The sequence below is a fragment of the Oncorhynchus nerka genome, linkage group LG24 (genome assembly GCF_034236695.1).
Source record: "Oncorhynchus nerka isolate Pitt River linkage group LG24, Oner_Uvic_2.0, whole genome shotgun sequence".
NCBI classification, from domain to species: Eukaryota; Metazoa; Chordata; class Actinopteri; order Salmoniformes; family Salmonidae; genus Oncorhynchus; species Oncorhynchus nerka.
The window spans coordinates 54,171,713-54,190,785 of NC_088419.1; the positions used below are offsets into that span (position 1 = coordinate 54,171,713).

Here is a 19,073-nt window from a genome sequence, read left to right on the forward strand (position 1 = left end):
AAATTCTGCATAATGGCACAGCATTTCATAAACTTTAATGTTCATGAAATGCTGCCATTTGACTGGTTTCACATTAGTTTCCAGTGATTATAAGGTAAAATAGATCTAAAACAATGTATATTTACAATCCCCTTATCCAAACGGATTATTCAATTTACCTAGCTCTTATCAATAGCTCTCATTAAGTTGTAAATTACAGTGCATGGAGAACGGTGTTATTTCAATCTAAAAAAATTAAGTATATGCTTTTTCCACTTGGAACCGGTAAGTTCGCTAGACCTTATTAATGTTTTCTTTGTGCGTAGAGGTGGTGGAATTAATAGGGAATTAAGTCAAGGTCAGAATACAAAGTATCTGTAGACACACCTCCGCCACACCTTAATTTACTAGATCTCCACCCCAAACGAATAGCGGTTGAATAGCATGCTATTCTCATGTTTAGGTTAAAGGTCAGAATACACCTAGAGAGAAAAGTGCATGAAAGGGGAATTACGTTTCATTTACTTGCACTTAACTCGGGTCAGAATCAGCCCTGTGGTGAATAAACTTTGAAACTTGAAAATAAGACTAGGTCACTCTTAACTTATAACATTGTATATGCCTCAGTTAGTGAAAATAGTGTGACCTTCAATACACTGATAGTCATTATATATCATGTGTTTTTATAAAGCTCATTCTAAAAACCACACTCTTAGTCCTAGTTTCTCCATTTGCTATTTTCTTCTTACACCACACTTTTTGGACAAGGTAAAAAATAATGTTATAGGGTATTTAGTGCAAAAACATTTGTCAAACAGAACTCAATGACTTGTTTTACTGTGCAAAAGCAATAGAACAGTGAAGAAAACAAGCTTTGACCAACCCCCACGCCTCCATCCAAGATTTGCTATGACATCAAACCACAATGCACCGCAGTGTTTGCAGTTTACCCGCCTTCTCCATGGCAATGGGGCTAGTACGTCCCCTTATTCAAATAAAATACGAAAAAAACGTGATTTCTGTCCAATCTGCGCGCTCTGAAGTGACATAATGGAATTTACGAGGATAGAAAAGGTAGCGGCAGCATGCGAGCGCACACATTGGAACTTCTACCCCTCTAGTCGGGAGATTAACCATCGACTGTTTCTTATCAATGGTTTATTTAACAAGGGAAAAAACGACAACATTTGAGGCAAAAGGTGATTTGTACCCTTAACTTGGAAAAGGGGTAGGGCAACTTTAAAAGAGCATTTGATTGAATGTTATGCAAATTACGCATCGTTTTCTCGACAGCAACTGAGGTTATGGGAACCCCTCTTTCTGTCGTAAGGCTCTGCTGACTTTTTACAGCTACTGTCATCTTAGATTTAGTCTTTTACCAAAATATGATGAAGAATGACATTCATTTAAACCTTGTAGATGCCACTAATCTAAAGCCCCATCTCCGCGACGCCGAGAGCATTCTCAACTCCCCGGACCTTGGGCTGCTGAAACTGGCTTCCCCGGAGCTGGAGAGACTCCTCATTCAGTCCAACGGAATGGTCGTAACAACACCGACCTCTCAGTTCCTCTACCCCAAGTCAGTAACTGACGAACAGGAGTTTGCCGAGGGATTCGTCAAGGCTCTGGAGGACCTGCACAAACAGAACCAGCTGAACGGGGGGACTTGCGCTCAAATGAACAGTCTCGACCTAAGTACCAACGTGGCTCCTGTCACTGTACACATGGATTTACCCGTCTATACGAACTTGAACAGTTATGGTAATGGGCCTTTGGGTACCACTGTCAATTACTCCACAGACACTGTACCATTCCCACCTCCTCCCTCTCACCATTTAGGTGGCACACAGCAGCAACAAGCACATTCCCGGTTGCAATCCTTGAAGGATGAGCCGCAGATAGTCCCTGACTTGCACAGCTTCGGCGACAGTCCACCACTGTCACCTATCAACATGGACACACAGGAGCGCATTAAAGCCGAGAGGAAAAAGCTGCGGAATAGAATTGCTGCGTCTAAGTGCCGAAAGAGGAAACTGGAGAGGATATCCAGACTCGAAGACAAAGTCAATAACCTAAAAACTCAAAACACTGACCTGGCCTCAACGGCAAGTGTACTTCGGGATCAAGTGGCTCAGCTAAAACAAAATGTTTTGAATCATGTGAACAGCGGATGCCAATTGTTGCCACATCAAGTTCAAGTGTACTAATCGCAGGACGACATTGGTCAACCAGCATAAATAAGCTCAATATCTGTTCTCTTGTTGGCTCTCAAATATCTCAATTATGCACGTAGAGCCATCGACTTTACAGACTAAAAGGACTTCACTAATGTACATTTTCTGTTGACACATTCTTTATCATGTGTGTAAGACTGGATCAAACCAGTTCATCATTATTGTATTACTATATCATAGCCTTATACTGAATAAATACATATTTGCATGTTTATTGACAAACTCGAATGTTACCTAAGAGGGTGTCATTGGGTGCAAGTAATATTTTTTTTTTTTTTACCCCGTTTACAAGGAAGCACTTGTAAATTTTATATTCAATGCTCCAGTGTCTTATTTCAGTCTTATCTTAATGTGAAACTGTTGTCACCTTTTTGTTGCACTGAATATTTCCCTTCACATTCCTATTTTACTTGGATTCAGTTATCAAATAAACCTTGCTTGGTAATTCAAGGCACGTGTTTTGCTGTCTGTTGGTTCAGTTTTCTGATTCATTTACAAGCAACAAAACAAGATCCTACACACCAATGTCTTCACAAGCGACAGTAAGCCTTTATACTAGTTGCGTTTTCACAATAGGATAAATGATTGGGTGGGGCACACAAGGATATTGCTCAATACATATTTGGAAAGTCCAATAAATGATGACTTGGGTCCAACCCACCATTACAATGTATTTGATATAAATACACTTTTTAGTACAATATTTCCATGGGACACTTTCCCACTTATTTATGTGAATTTTACAAGTTTAGCCAACTTTATTAGGCCTAAATTGACTCCTAACTCTGGCTTCACGTCCGGAGAATGGATTCCATCGTGACGTTGTAGCATTTAGCATATTGGATACAAACGTATCCATTCCTCGCAGGAAGTCCGTTTGCTGTGATATGTCCGTGAATTGTGTATCAACATGGTGTGTTGTGCCCTCTGCTGGTGTAATACGATAGGCCTATTGCAGAAATTAGACCGTTTATTTATTTTTATTAAAAATAAAAAAATTCAGTTAGGCTAGTTGAGAACAAGTTCTCATTTACAATTGCGACCTGGCCAAGATAAAGCAAAGCAGTTGGACACATACAACAACACAGAGTTACACATGGAATAAACAAACATACAGTCAATAATACAGTGGGAAAATCTATATACAGCATGTGCAAATGAGGTAGGATAAGAAATTGTGCTGTAGATGAGTTCATGTATTGATTAAGTATACGAAATGTCATCTAATTGTTGTATCAACACTATTTTTTGGTTCAATTGAGTGCCGGTTATGCTGGTAGGTCTACGTATGATCATTTAGTCCAAAGCAAAAATGAAGACTACTTTTAGTTACTTTATACAGTATGAAAATGTTTGCATATGACCACGTTGTGGTAGCACAGTTGACTGTTGGTGTTGTTTTTGTAAGTCAAACCTGTAATAATGCTTCATGGATCATTTTATGACGAAGGTCATCTCTGGTATAAACACCTTAGTGTAGACAGCCTGACACCTATGAAACAGATGGTCCCAGCTTGCTTTGAGCGCAGCCTCAGAGACCACTCTATAGATACTGTAGCCAGACACCTATGAGACAGTGAATAACAGATGGTCCCAGCTTGCTTTGAACGCAGCCTCAGAGACCACTCTATAGATACTGTAGCCAGACACCTATGAGACAGTGAATAACAGATGGTCCCAGCTTGCTTTGAACACAGCCTCAGAGACCACTCTATAGATACTGTAGCCAGACACCTATGAGACAGTGAATAACAGATGGTCCCAGCTTCCTTTGAACGCAGCCTCAGAGACCACTCTATAGATACTGTAGCCAGACACCTATGAGACAGTGAATAACAGATGGTCCCAGCTTGCTTTGAACGCAGCCTCAGAGACCACTCTATAGATACTGTAGCCAGACACCTATGAGACAGTGAATAACAGATGGTCCCAGCTTCCTTTGAACGCAGCCTCAGAGACCACTCTATAGATACTGTAGCCAGACACCTATGAGACAGTGAATAACAGATGGTCCCAGCTTGCTTTGAACGCAGCCTCAGAGAAGACTCTATAGATACTGTAGCCAGACACCTATGAGACAGTGAATAACAGATGGATCCCAGCTTGCTTTGAACGCAGCCTCAGAGACCACTCTATAGATACTGTAGCCAGACACCTATGAGAGTGAATAACAGATGGTCCCAGCTTGCTTTGAACGCAGCCTCAGAGACCACTCTATAGATACTGTAGCCAGACACCTATGAGACAGTGAATAACAGATGGTCCCAGCTTGCTTTGAACGCAGCCTCAGAGACCACTCTATAGATACTGTAGCCAGACACCTATGAGACAGTGAATACCAGATGGGTCCCAGCTTGCTTTGAATTTGCAGCATCAGTACCAGGGCTATAAAAGATGTGATGTTGCAGGGGCTGGCAGGCTCCTGGAAGCAAAGCCAAATGAGATGGTGCAACTGCTGTGTTTGTGAGTGTGTGTCTTCTGTATTTCTATGTGAGATGCACACTACATAATGATAGTGGTGAACATGCATCAATGAGGAAAACTGCAATATTGCAACAGGCCAAACTTTTATTTTTGTCATTGAATTCCACAACATGTACAGCAGATTTGGTAATGTTCACATTTTAACATTTTGACACCATATTCCCTTATTGTTATAACATTAGTTGTTGTATTCCCACAATAGAAGTACAAAGTACAAATCTATGTAAACAAAGTCAACAGTACTTTGCAGAACAGTATTCAGTGGATGCACAATAAAAATAAAAACACGAAAAAACTATGAAATAAATTCCAAAAACAAGCAACACTTTGGATCTTTTGAAAAATTGCAATACCTTCCTGACAGCGCAAACCTTATTGGATGCCTTGAAGGTTGCCTTCGTAGCAAAGCAATGGAATAAAAACATCATCTGAAATACTGTTATTGTACTCTTCTAAATTTACACTCATGTCAAATGTTTCTTTTTCTCACAAGCTTTGGTGACATCCAAGATCCTAACAACATCTCTCACTATAAATCCACTAATTTTACAAGAGGTTTTAAAACCACTAGTATATTTGTGTAAAAAATGTTTTTGACAGTAACAGCTTGGCTTTATGTAACCTAACAAATCAGCTGAACATGGTTATTCCCTCTTTTTACATCTTTCCAGATTCAGTTCTATACTACCTAGGAATAGCAGCAAGGTAAAACTTACCCGACACCCTTGTGTGTGTGTGGGGGGTGTACCCGACACACTTTATATAGTAGATCTACTGTCAGCAAGCTCTACTGTTTGAAGTGCTGTTCAGTGGTACTGCATATTGCTTTTTATTAAAGAAAGTGACACATTCATTCACAAGCAGGCCTAGAACTAATGCAGATAAAATACGAGTTTCAGATTTGGTCTTTTTTTTTTGCAAGCCTGGAGTCAATACAACACACAATCCACGCATGAAACATATGACTAAAATGCATTTACAGTTGGTTTCATAGAAATGAAGACGGCATCGGCGAGGAGGAGGACAGTTTACAGAGGGGGGTGGGGGTTTCTCTGGATACTACTGAGATGGCAGACTCACAACCATAATATAGTAGAGCAAAACTATGTTGAAAATGTATGCAAGATGATCAAATATTGTTGTTATTGTAACTACAGTAGTATTATTCTAATATTATTGTTACACATTGTCATTGTCTCACATCAAAACTTTGGTATGACTCAGTGAAGTAAACATTGGACAGTTTCATCAATTGAGGATGCTTGAATGACTGATCTATTTGTATGATTATTTCACACTCATTCACTCTAGTAAAGACAGCCAGTAAAGACAACAACATAGAAAAGTTTACTCGTAAACATCACAAAGGTCTTAAGGGTGGTTTCGATCGCTTACAATGAGTAATAATATATTCTCTAATTTCAATGGAAACTTGCCTGGATTGAGACCTTGGACTGAATATCAATTCAAAGACAAGAGGCAAAAGGCCATTCAGGTTTTTCTTTCCTAAATTAAACGGTTGACTAAACTGCGCTCAAACAGTCTCAAGGGTTAGTGTTTAATTTTACACATATTTTACTGCAAATTGTTCCAATCACACACACACTACAAACCCATAAACTCTTTGTTGCATAAGCCTACGCTTGTGTGCATTAAAGGTAGACTCAGCAAAATGACATTGCCACGAGCAGCATCGCAGATATTGCGATGAGTGAGATGCAAGACTCCCCCCCCCCCACACAGTATCTGCGCATGGGTTCGGGTCAAGCTGTTTGCGCATGGTAGGTACGGGATCAAAACAGCAGAAGTTTACCATCGCTCGTTAATGCTCTTAGTTATTGTGGATATTGGCCCTGGTTTACTTGTGCACCTACGTCATATTACATTTACATTTAAGTCATTTAGCAGACGCTCTTATCCAGAGCGACTTACAAATTGGTGCATTCACCTTATGACATCCAGTGGAACAGTAGTGCATCTAAATCTTTTAAGGGGGGGGGTGAGAGGGATTACTTTATCCTATGTATCTACCTTTAAGTACTTACAAGCTGTGGGACAAAAACAGCCGTTGCCAAAACTAAGCAAAACATATTTTTTTAACCTGTTGTTGTACAGGACACAGTATGATTTCTATATTATTTAACCTCACTTGTGCAGTCTCTTGTATCCTATTTCAAGTCATAAGGAGCCAAGTATTGCCTCTGATATAACATGCACATTGTAATTCATTATTTCTCACAAAAATACAAAATAAGATAATTGAAATGGATGTAAAAGGTGAGCGATGCTGATATACTTCAGCTATGCTCTGGTTCCGTGGCTTCAGCCTCTTTCCATGCAAACTAGCATTAATCTTAACAGCTCTTAGTGAGTGTATTTGCAAGTACCTGAGAGCGGTAGTAGGAGTGAAGATGTTTTGTGTAAATGGGCATAGGGGGATGACAATGAGATTAATTAAACCATAAATAAATTGATTCAGAGAAAATCTACAGCATTGACCTCTCATATCTTCATAGATCGTCTCTTTATGCTTTAAAAAAAAAAAAAAAAAATTTTTCTAATGGATCCCTTAGATGTTATATTATGCACATTATTTACATACACATTTAAACCAAACATATACAGTACCAGTCTAAAATGCCAAGAGTGTGCAAAGCTGTCATCAAGGTAAAAGGTGGCTACTTTTAAGAATCTCAAATATAAAATATATTTGGATTTGTTTAACACTTTTTTGGTTACTACATGATTCCATAGTTGTTATTTCATAGTTTTGATGTCTTCACTATTATTCTACAATGTAGAAAATAGTAAAAAATAAAGAAAAACCCTGGAATGAGTAGGAGTGTCTAAACTTTTGACTGGTACTGTATAAAGAATGTCTCTGTTTCTTTTTACCTATTTACCTTTTTATCTATAATTTATCTATAATTTGTTTGTATTTTCCTTACTGTTTTCTTATACGCGAAAAGCTTTACAAAGGAAAGCGGTACCAGTATACAAAACATAAGGTACATTTTAAAAAAATATTTAAAAAAGGCTGATTGGACAAAAATTTTAGACAGGAAATGATGTTATACCAGTGACTGATGCAATCCAATATATGTTTTCTTGTATTTCACACAGACAGGGGACTTAGACAGTATATATGCACTTGGCTTCAATATCTCTGTTTCCAAAGTATTGACCTCTTTATAACAACACATACTTTAATATGGAATTCCATCCGTCTCTAACAAAGGCTTTTATCAGAAAACCACTAGTCTGAGAAAATAAGGTAAACAATGATGAAGATTTGGGGCAGACTCTGGATAGAGAATTTAAGACCAGTGAGGACCCGAGTAAAGGAAGAGAATCATGTGAGAAACAGAGTGAACATCACCTATTCCCCCATATGGAGTGATTCATTGATTTGTGGGGAAAGGGGGGGGGGGGGGGGGCCTGAGGATGAGTTGATGGTGTGTGTGGGTGGGTCGCTCAGCTTTAGCATGCACAGTCCTGGTGGGGGGGTGCAGGCTGCTCGGTGAGCTGGGGCCCCTGTTTAGCCCCTGTAACTGCCGGGTCAGCGGCATCCAAGCTCTCAGACATCTTTTCGCAGATTATGTCCACCAACCGCTCAAACGTCTGTTTCACATTGATGTTATCTTTGGCACTGGCCTCAAAGAACTCGAACCCTGGAACATGGTGTTATAATGGTGTTGAATTTAAATGTTTACCAAACTAGCCATACGTGATCAGTAATCTTGCCCATTGGTTTCTGAAGCTATTGTGAGCAAACTTTGTGTTTTGTCATTCCTGTATGACATGATATTTGGTGGTAGCTGGGAGATCTGTGTTCAACAGCCAATTCGGCACAATTCTTTTTATGTTTGTTTATGATGCTGTTCCACCTCCTGATCGCATTTACTCTGGATACGAACTTCTACCAAGCGATTGCAATCAAATTATACATGTTATTGTTGCTGACAACTCAGATGATAAAATCAAATCATCAGATAAGAAGTACCATTAACATCAGCAGTATCATTGAATTGTATAGCTCATGTAGTTATGGTGGACACTGTGAGCTGGTGTTGTGTGACTTGATCTCACCCATGTGTTCAGAAAGCTGCCTGCCCCTGTCTCCTGCCACCACCCTCTCGTCCTCCATGTCACACTTGTTGCCTACTAGCAGGACCTGGGCGTTGTCCCACGAGTACGTCTTAATCTGGGTCGACCTATGGCAGCCATACAGAAAGGTTCAGTATTAGAAAAGATTACACACACACGCACTCATCCAGTGGTTTTGAGCAGGTGCTTGAGGTCAAAGAGACACAATGATGATCTGAGGATCGAAACATTGTTTCAATAAACCACTCTTACTAAGAACATAGATTGTAGTGTGCAGTCTGCAGAGACATGGTCCACTGCAGAGCCATTGAAAGCTTAGGTGACATTTTCACTGCACTTATCCAACACTCAAGGGTCATCTAAAATGAGTTTGGAATAATGCAACTTGCGATACGATTAACGTTTATTTGGGGTTATTGTGAGTAATAGTATTTGGTTACACGCAAACTTCACCGGCCACATTATTTAAGCAAGCGTTGAAAATAAATGTACACATACATGTTATTCAATCATTTTACCCACGTGAACAAGCGCCTGCTTAGCCAAACGTTAAAATAGAACTTAGTTTTATTTGAGACGCTCCTTATTGGATATCAGGAAGATACAAACCCACGTCCCCTCCTTATTGGATATCAGGAAGATACAAACCCAAGCCCCCTTCTTATTGGATATCAGGAAGATACAAACCCAAGCCCCCTTCTTATTGGATATCAGGAAGATACAAACCCAAGCCCCCTTCTTATTGGATATCAGGAAGATACCATCCTAAGTCCCCTCCTTATTGGATATCAGGAAGATACAAACCCAAGTCCCCTCCTTATTGGATATCAGGAAGATACAAACCCAAGTCCCCTCCTTATTGGATATCAGGAAGATACAAACCCAAGTCCCCTCCTTATTGGATATCAGGAAGATACAAACCCAAGTCCCCTCCTTATTGGATATCAGGAAGATACAAACCCAAGAGGATGTTTTTTGTCTGGGGATTAATCGTTGTAATTAGAGAAACACACGATTTTGTCTGACTCCGGTTCAAAATTATATACTGAACAAAAATATAAAACTAAACATGTAAAGTGTTGAACCTTCATTTCATTAACTGAAATATAACATCCCAGAAATGTTCCATACACACAAAAAGCTTATTTACTTCTACTTTTGTGCACACATTTGTTTACATCCCTGTTAGTGAGCATTGCTTCTTTGCCACGATAATCCATCCACCTGACAGGTGTGGCATATCAAGAAGCTGATTTAGCGGCATGATCATTACACAGGTACACCTTGAGCTTGGGACAATAAAATGCCACTCTAAAATATGCAGTTTTGTCACAACATAAGGCCACAGATGTCTCAAGTTTTGAGGGAACGTGCAATTGGCATGTTGATTGCAGGAAAGTCCACCAGAGTTGTTGTCAGAACATTGAATGTTCATGTCACTACCATAAGCCACCTCCAACGTTGTTTTAGAGAATTTGGTAGAAGCGAGGTCCAACCAACGAGAGCGTACAGGTCGCAATGGTGGGTAGTGTATGGGGCTTTGGTGACAAAACGGATGGCACTGTGATAGACTGCATCCAGTTTGTTGAGTAGAGTGTTGGAGGCTATTTTACCAGATGAACCAGGTGATGTCAACTATACAACTGCCCTTGCTTCATACTCATCGCCAAACCCACTGGCTACAGGTTATCTACATGTCTCTGTTAGGTAAAGCCCCGCCTTATCTCAGCTCACTGGTCACCATAGCAGCATCCACTTGTAGCACACACTCCAGCAGGTATATCTCACTGGTCACCCCCTCATCTTTCCTTCCAGTTCTCTGCTGCCAATGACTGGAACGAACTGCAATTATCTCTGAAGCTGGAGACTCATATCTCCCTCACTAGCTTTAAGCACCAGCTGTCAGAGCAGCTCACAGATCACCACACCTGTACATAGCCCATCTGTAAACAGCCCATCTAGCTACCTACCTCATCCCCATATTGTATTTATTTATTTATTTTGCTCCTTTGCACCCCAGTATCTCTACTTGCACAACTATACTTGCACAACTATACAACTATACAACTATAACTGCCAAAATTAAGGAAACACCGACATAGAGTCTTAATTGGGCATTGGGCCACCACAAGCCAGAACAGCTTCAATACACCTTGGCATAGATTCTACAAGTGTCTGGAACTCTATTGGAGGGAAGTGACACCATTCTTCCACAAGAAATTCCATCACTTGGTGGTTGATGGTGGTGGAAAATGCTGTCTCAAGAGCCACTCAAAACTCTCCCATAAGTGTTCAGTTGGGTTGAGATCTGGTGACTGAGACGGGCTAGACATATGGCTTACATATTGTTTTCATGCTCATCAAACTGTTCAGTAACCACTCGTGCCCTGTGGATGGGGGCATTGTCATCCTATGAGGGCATAGCCATGGTAGCCAAAACTACCAAAATAATGGCCTGCCCAGCATTTTTATAAATGACCCTAAGCATGATGGGAGGTTAGTTGCTTTATTAACTCACGAACCACACCTGTGTGGAGCCCCTGGCTTTCAATATACTTTGTATCCCCCATTTACTCAAGTGTTTCCTTTATTTTGGTAGTTACCTGTATATATAGTATATGTGTCTCAAGTCCAATGGTCTTTATTTAGAAAAGGTCAACAAATTCTTATCACTTCGTAGGCCTTTCTGAAGAAAAGGTCAACAAATCTTTGGTGCCAATTGGACCTCCTCCAGTCAGGCCTGTACTGTATCAAGGAACACTGGTCTGTGTTTGTCCTCTGTTTTACTACTATTTGCCATATGGTCACATGACCACACCACATTCCTGAGCAATCACTTACCAGTCCTGCACAGCATTAAAGGACTCCTCATTGGTGATGTCATACATGAGGATGAAGCCCATGGCACCGCGGTAGTAAGCCGTGGTGATAGTCCTGTACCTCTCCTGCCCTGCCGTATCCTAGAAATATGACACACACACACACACACACACGGAGGTTGCATAAAAACGAGCACCACAGCCTATTTGACATGCACCACAGTCAAATTGACATTGACAGCGATCGTCCCACGCACACCAATAACGACAGAACATTAAAACCCTACAGGGATTTCAAACAGTCTACCCGCAGACTGCTTTTGCTGCCAACAGATGATGATGGGGTATCAGTAGCTTTTACAGCTCCTGACGCATTTCCACTGTGACTTGCCAAATTTCGCCTCCCTTCCTTGGTTGGCAAGCCAGGGGGCGGAGGGGGCAGATTGAGTTACGGCCTAAGCTCTAATGAATGCTCAGGGAATGAGGCCTCCCTGACAACCCAATACTGCATCTCTCTAAACTGTGGAGCAACATCAGCCCCAATCCCCATTACACACAACACTATGCTGGTTAGGCTTCATTTTAGGGTAGTAGTCAAATTGTTGCTTTTTGTATGAGCAATGTCTAGCATGCATAATGAATCCGAATACACATGTAAATATGTAAATTGGGTGAGATAAGTACATTATATGGTGTGTAATAAATGTGCTTGTTTATGTTTTAGGTCATATTTGAATTATCAGCATTCACAGCTTTTTCAATTTTACTCCACTTGAGTGCATGCGAAGCTGACTGTATGCTGTACTGGGAGGTGGGGGATGGGGAGCAGTGTGTGTGTATAGGTGGTGGTGGTGGTTGGGGGGGGGTATATACTCAAGAGAAGTGTATAGTAATGGGGGAGGGTGCAAACCTCAGAGTCATTGCCCTGGGAAAAGGCTGACCACAGACCAAGCCTTGCCTCAACACACATACACGTATCCTCTTTCACCAGCCCCCAGTGTTTGATGCACAATATGGATGCCCAGTAGAGACTGCAGTGCCCCACTGCACAAACTGGTTGAATCAACATTGATTCAACATACTTTGTCAACGTATTGTGATGTGGAATCTATGTGGGAAATACATTGGATTTGAAAAAAAGGGATCAACATACACTGTTGTTTTGAGGGTGAAATTTCAACCACAGCTATGTCACCATGGTAACCAAATTTCAACATAAACCTTCTAGAAAATATGTTGAATTTGTACCTTTAAAAATGTCAGCTTTTCAACATTATATCCACTATCAGAATTTGTTTTGAAATAGTCTGGGAATCACCTCCTACTGGAGAATTGATCTATCGACAGCTACCCTTTGGTCTTCCATCCAAGGTTTTAACCAAGGCCCAGCCCTGCTTAGCTATGATATTTGTCATTGATTATTAACAATGTGCTATAATGAGAATGATTGTTGAGAGGGCCCCACTTAAAAATGAAATAGATTCACTATTAAAGTCATTCCAAAGGGTAGGTTTAACTTAGCAAATTAAATGTGACCATACTTTATCAATCATCAATGATGCTATTTAGGCCTATATAGCATTTGCAAAGTCATCAACAGCAACTGTTTGAGTTCAACCCAGAATTCAACTAAAAATAGAATACAATAGGCCAAATATCAACATTTGAAGGAGAAGTATTATCTACTTGGATAGTTCCACCTTTGCCACTGACTTTAATTCACATCTCCATCTCAAACAAAAATCATAGTTAAATAAAATGAATCAATCAAATCAAACTTTATTTAAAGGGTTAGGGTTAGGGTAGGGATTCCCATGTGGGACTAGTATTAAAATGTATGCCGTCACTCTGGATAAGGGTGTCCGCTAAATGTAACTCAATACTACTTTTGAAATACAATAAATAGCTTATTAACATGTCTACAAGTTAACCAAAAAAAAGTACATACATCTCTTTTATATGTCATTTGGTTGCATTGTCAACCAAATACAATTCAATACTACTTTGTAATACAGTAAATAGCCTAAAGTTAAAGGAGATATATGAAATATTTGTGAATTTTAATTTCATTGGAATCATAGTGTTTCACAATGTTTTTAAAAAATAACGATTTTGGGCCCACACGAAATGACATACAGCTTGTTCAGCCGTCCTATTGGTCAACAAAAGCCAGACTGGCTCGATGTCAAATTGGCAGGCTGCACCCCCCTCTCTTCCATCAACGTCTCTCAGAGACGTGGTTATCATCTCACAAGCAGAATCATCAATGGCAGAAATCGCCTTGCCATTACCTGGTTGATAAAATTCTAGAATGTTGGCCTCCCGAGAGGTGCAGCGGTCTAAGGCACTGCATTGCAGTGCTAGAGGCGTCACTACAGATCCGGGTTTGATCCCAGGAGACACATGAGGCGGTGCACAACTGGCCCAGCATCGTCTGGGTTAGGGGAGGGTTTGGTATTTTATCAGGATCTCCATTAGCTGTTGCAAAAGTAGCAGCTACTATTCCTGGAGTCCACACAAAACATGACATAATACATAACATTAGACAAGAACAGCTCAAGGACAGAACTCCATTTATTTTGGCTGGCTGGGATGTCCTTGTCCCATCGCTCTCTAGCGACTCCTTGTGGCGGTCTGGCGCATGCACACTGACTTTTTTTTATTTTATTTTTTTATTTCACCTTTATTTAACCAGGTAGGCTAGTTGAGAACAGGTTCTCATTTGCAACTGCGACCTGGCCAAGATAAAGCATAGCAGAGTGAACAGACAACAGAGTTACACATGGAGTAAACAATTAACAAGTAAATAACACAGTAGAGAAAAAAAGGGGAGTCTATATACAATGTGTGCAAAAGGCATGAGGAGGTAGGCAAATAATTACAATATTGCAGATTAACACTGGAGTGATAAATGATCAGATGATCATGTACAGGTAGAGATATTTGTGTGCAAAAGAGCAGAAAAGTAAATAAAAACTGTGGGGATGAGGTAGGTGAAAATGGGTGGGCTATTTACCAATAGATTATGTACAGCTGCAGTGATCGGTTAGCTGCTCAGATAGCTGATGTTTGAAGTTGGTGAGGGAGATAAAAGTCTCCAACTTCAGCGATTTTTGCAATTCGTTCCAGTCACAGGCAGCAGAGTACTGGAACGAAAGGCGGCCGAATGAGGTGTTGGCTTTGGGGATGCTCAATGAGATACACCTGCTGGAGCGCGTGCTACGGATGGGTGTTGCCATCATGACCAGTGAGCTGAGATAAGGCGGAGCTTTGCCTAGCATGGCCTTGTAGATGACCTGGAGCCAGTGGGTCTGGCGACGAATATGTAGCGAGGGCCAGCCGACTAGAGCATACAAGTCGCAGTGGTGGGTAGTATAAGGTGCTTTAGTGACAAAACGGATGGCACTGTGATAAACTGCATCCAGTTTGCTGAGAAGAGTGTTGGAAGCCATTTTGTAGATGACATCGCCGAAGTCGAGGATCGGTAGGATAGTCAGTTTTACTAGGGTAAGCTTGGCAGCGTGAGTGAAGGAGGCTTTGTTGCGGAATAGAAAGCCGACTCTTGATTTGATTTTCGATTGGAGATGTTTGATATGGGTCTGGAAGGAGAGTTTGCAGTCTAGCCAGACACCTAGGTACTTATAGGTGTCCACATATTCAAGGTCGGAACCATCCAGTGTGGTGATGCTAGTCGGGCAAGCGGGTGCAGGCAGCGATCGGTTGAAAAGCATGCATTTGGTTTTACTAGCGTTTAAGAGCAGTTGGAGGCCACGGAAGGAGTGTTGTATGGCATTGAAGCTCGATTGGAGGTTAGATAGCACAGTGTCCAATGTCGGGCCGAAAGTGTATAGAATGGTGTCGTCTGCGTAGAGGTGGATCAGGGAATCGCCCGCAGCAAGAGCAACATCATTGATATACAGAGAAAAGAGTCGGCCCGAGAATTGAACCCTGTGGCACCCCCATAGAGACTGCCAGAGGACCGGACAACATGCCCTCCGATTTGACACACTGAACTCTGTCTGCAAAGTAATTGGTGAACCAGGCAAGGCAGTCATCCGAAAAGCCGAGGCTACTGAGTCTGCCGATAAGAATATGGTGATTGACAGAGTCGAAAGCCTTGGCAAGGTCGATGAAGACGGCTGCACAGTACTGTCTTTTATCGATGGCGGTTATGATGTCGTTTAGTACCTTGAGTGTGGCTGAGGTGCACCCGTGACCGGCTCGGAAACCAGATTGCATAGCGGAGAAGGTACGGTGGGATTCGAGATGGTCAGTGACCTGTTTGTTGACTTGGTTTTCGAAGACCTTAGATAGGCAGGGCAGAATGGATATAGGTCTGTAACAGTTTGGGTCAGGGTGTCTCCCCCTTTGAAGAGGGGATGACTGCGGCAGCTTTCAATCCTTGGGGATCTCAGACGATATGAAAGAGAGGTTGAACAGGCTGGTAATAGGGGTTGCGACAATGGCGGCGGATAGTTTCAGAAATAGAGGGTCCAGATTGTCAAGCCCAGCTGATTTATACGGGTCCAGGTTTTGCAGCTCTTTCAGAACATCTGCTATCTGGATTTGGGTAAAGGAGAACCTGGAGAGGCTTGGGCGAGGAGCTGCGGGGGGCGGAGCTGTTGGCCGAGGTAGGAGTAGCCAGGCGGAAGGCATGGCCAGCCGTTGAGAAATGCTTGTTGAAGTTTTCGATAATCATGGATTTGTCGGTGGTGACCGTGTTCCTAGCCTCAGTGCAGTGGGCAGCTGGGAGGAGGTGCTCTTGTTCTCCATGGACTTCACAGTGTCCCAGAACTTTTTGGAGTTGGAGTTACAGGATGCAAACTTCTGCCTGAAGAAGCTGGCCTTAGCTTTCCTGACTGACTGCGTGTATTGGTTCCTGACTTCCCTGAACAGTTGCATATCGCGGGGACTGTTCGATGCTATTGCAGTCCGCCACAGGATGTTTTTGTGCTGGTCGAGGGCAGTCAGGTCTGGAGTGAACCAAGGGCTGTATCTGTTCTTAGTTCTGCATTTTTGAACGGAGCATGCTTATCTAATATGGTGAGGAAGTTACTCTTAAAGAATGACCAGGCATCCTCAACTGACGGGATGAGGTCAATGTCCTTCCAGGATACCCGGGCCAGGTCGATTAGAAAGGCCTGCTCACAGAAGTGTTTTAGGGAGCGCTTGACAGTGATGAGGGGTGGTCGTTTGACTGCGGCACCGTAGCGGATACAGGCAATGAGGCAGTGGTCGCTGAGATCCTGGTTGAAGACAGCGGAGGTGTATTTGGAGGGCCAGTTGGTCAGGATGACGTCTATGAGGGTGCCCTTGCTTACAGAGTTAGGGTTGTACCTGGTGGGTTCCTTGATGATTTGTGTGAGATTGAGGGCATCTAGCTTAGGTTGCCAGCTGTACGGCGTTTCCTCCGACACATTGGTGCGGCTGGCTTCCGGGTTAAGTGGGCAGTATGTCAAGAAGCAGTGCGGCTGGGCGGGGTTGTGTTTCAGAGGACGCATGGCTCTTGACCTTCGCCGCTCCCGAGTCCGTAAGGGTGTTGCAGCGATGGGACAAAACTGTAACTACCAATTGGATATCACGAAAAAGGGGTAAAAAGTACAAAAATAATAATACAATTTAAAGATTCTGTTCATGTGACAAAACAAGCAATTTATAGTGTAAAGAATCATTTCACCATCTAAAGCGCTGTGGAATATATTTTCAATTACAAAAAATATCGTACTTTCAGCTGTTTGAAAGTGATGTACAAAACCGAAAGTAAAAAGACACAGAAATGCAGCATCACATTCGTGGAAACCAAGACTGTTCTCAAGGCAGGCCTGGTTTTATCTAGATACTGTATGTTCAAGTCGCGTCTGGGATATTTTTTGCATTTTAGCTAACCCTAAACCTTTTCCTAACCTGCCATGTTAATTATCCTAACATGCCACGTTAATGATCCTAACCTGCTACAAAAAGTTGGTTCTGCAAGTCAAAACTGGCAGATCTGCCATGAGAATAGTCTTAGTTTCCACTAATGCCATACAGCCACAGAAACCACCATGCCATTACCAGGTTGCTAAAATTAAATTGTTCGCCTAATTTCATTTTATGTGAAAATACAAGCAATTCATAGTAAACAGAATCATTGCACCATCTAAAATATACGGTGAAATACGGTGAAATATCTTGTTTTCAGCTGTTTAAAGCTGGTGGACAAAACTGAAAGTAAAATGCTCAAGTGCGAGTGGTTTCCACTAGATTCCACAGACACAAAGTCTCCAACATGTTGCAGGGAAATGGGATGTAGAGGAGGAAGTAGAGTTGTTTGTATTCAACCTAAGTGTTGTTGCAATTCACCTAGCTTCCACATGTGTGTACGTAGCACCTTTAAGGCTATCACACAAACAAATGTTACATTCAACCTAAATTGACTAACATATCCATGGACACATTTTGAGGTTACTGTAACTATGCATTCCTTCTTATGTAATCATATAAAGCGTGCTTGTTCATGCATAGGTTATCACAGGTCTACCTATTGCTATAAAAATCTACGCAGAATCTCGAACGGCATGAATCACTTGCACTATGTACTTTTAATGTAATCTCAACTGCAGTCCAGGTCATTTGGTTCTGCTATTAGATGAAGCACAATGATCACATTCATCTGTTGTATAAATAAACAAAGTATCTGACATTGTATTCCCATTTGAACTTTGCTGTGCTTTTAAATGGTTGAAAGCCCAGTGATAAACATTTGGGCGACAACTAAACCAAAAATCTGAAATGGTTTTCCAATTGGAATTTGTTTTTGTTTTTTAGATGGTTGAAAGTGTAGTGATAACACATTGGAAGTTCAACTAACTTTAGGCTGTGTTTTTGAGCGAGTGAATCAACCGTATGAAAGGGTCTCCAAATCTCACCCAGATCTGTAACTTGATCCTCTTGTCGTTCCTGTAGATGGTCTTCACCTTGAAGTCAATGCCCACCGTGCTGACGAAGGCTGGCGTAAAAGAGTCGTCTGCGTAGCGGAACAGGAAGCTGGTCTTGCCCACGCTGCTGTTTCCAATGATGAGGATCTTGAACATGTAGTCAAAGTTCTGGTCTGAGGACTCCTTCTGTCCATAGGTAGCTGTAGCTGACGCCATCTGAAAGATTAGAGAGAGAGAGAGAGAGAGAGAGAGAGATTTTGTCAACCGACTGAAAATATCCCTTGTATTTGGAAGTATCATGGAAAGAGTTCCAATACTGATTCTTGGCGGATCACAGGGCAGTACTATTATTACATTGTGTTTCTATAAATGGCCTCCAACACTTCAGAAATACCTACTTCAAAGGTAAAGCCTAGGATAAGCAGTGGAGGCCATGTTATAAGCACAGACAAAACGATACAGAATCCAAAGTGCCAAATATCCACACAGGGCCTGCTTAACCCCTTGTCAAACACACCTAGTACAAAAAGTGA

At 41.6% G+C, this 19,073-nt stretch overlaps 2 protein-coding genes across 3 annotated transcripts in view; one reads left to right on the forward strand and one right to left on the reverse strand.

Moving 5' to 3' along the window:
• Positions 1-1,073: 1,073 nt before the first annotated feature.
• On the forward strand, positions 1,074-2,663 carry LOC115107374 (transcription factor JunD-like). 2 transcript variants are annotated; one of them, XM_029630770.2, is made up of 2 exons: positions 1,074-1,178; positions 1,399-2,663. In XM_029630770.2, the coding sequence occupies exons 1-2, from the start codon at positions 1,133-1,135 to the stop codon at positions 2,184-2,186; spliced, it is 834 nt and encodes a 277-aa protein (XP_029486630.1). In that variant the 5' UTR covers positions 1,074-1,132; the 3' UTR covers positions 2,187-2,663. The 2 variants fall into 2 exon arrangements, with proteins under 2 accessions (XP_029486630.1, XP_029486631.1); XM_029630771.2 differs by having other exon boundaries at positions 1,087-2,663.
• A 2,102-nt stretch (positions 2,664-4,765) lies between these two features.
• LOC115108178 (ras-related protein Rab-3A) overlaps positions 4,766-19,073 on the reverse strand; it is a 28,882-nt gene continuing 14,574 nt past the window's right edge. Inside the window, exons 2-5 of the mRNA XM_029632230.2 lie at positions 18,532-18,756; positions 11,646-11,764; positions 8,787-8,911; positions 4,766-8,368 (exon numbers count right to left, since the gene is read on the reverse strand). Of these exons, the coding sequence (XP_029488090.1) occupies positions 8,178-8,368; positions 8,787-8,911; positions 11,646-11,764; positions 18,532-18,756 (660 nt within the window). The 3' untranslated portion in view covers positions 4,766-8,177. The remainder of the gene's footprint in view (positions 8,369-8,786; positions 8,912-11,645; positions 11,765-18,531; positions 18,757-19,073) is intronic.

Bases quoted from the DNA above. Each gene is read 5' to 3' on its own strand.
- LOC115107374 (XM_029630770.2), top strand. From the start codon at position 1,133: ATGGTTTATTTAACAAGGGAAAAAACGACAACATTTGAGGCAAAAG. The intron at 1,179-1,398 runs GTGATTTGTACC...TAAACCTTGTAG, and splicing joins GACAACATTTGAGGCAAAAG to ATGCCACTAATCTAAAGCCC.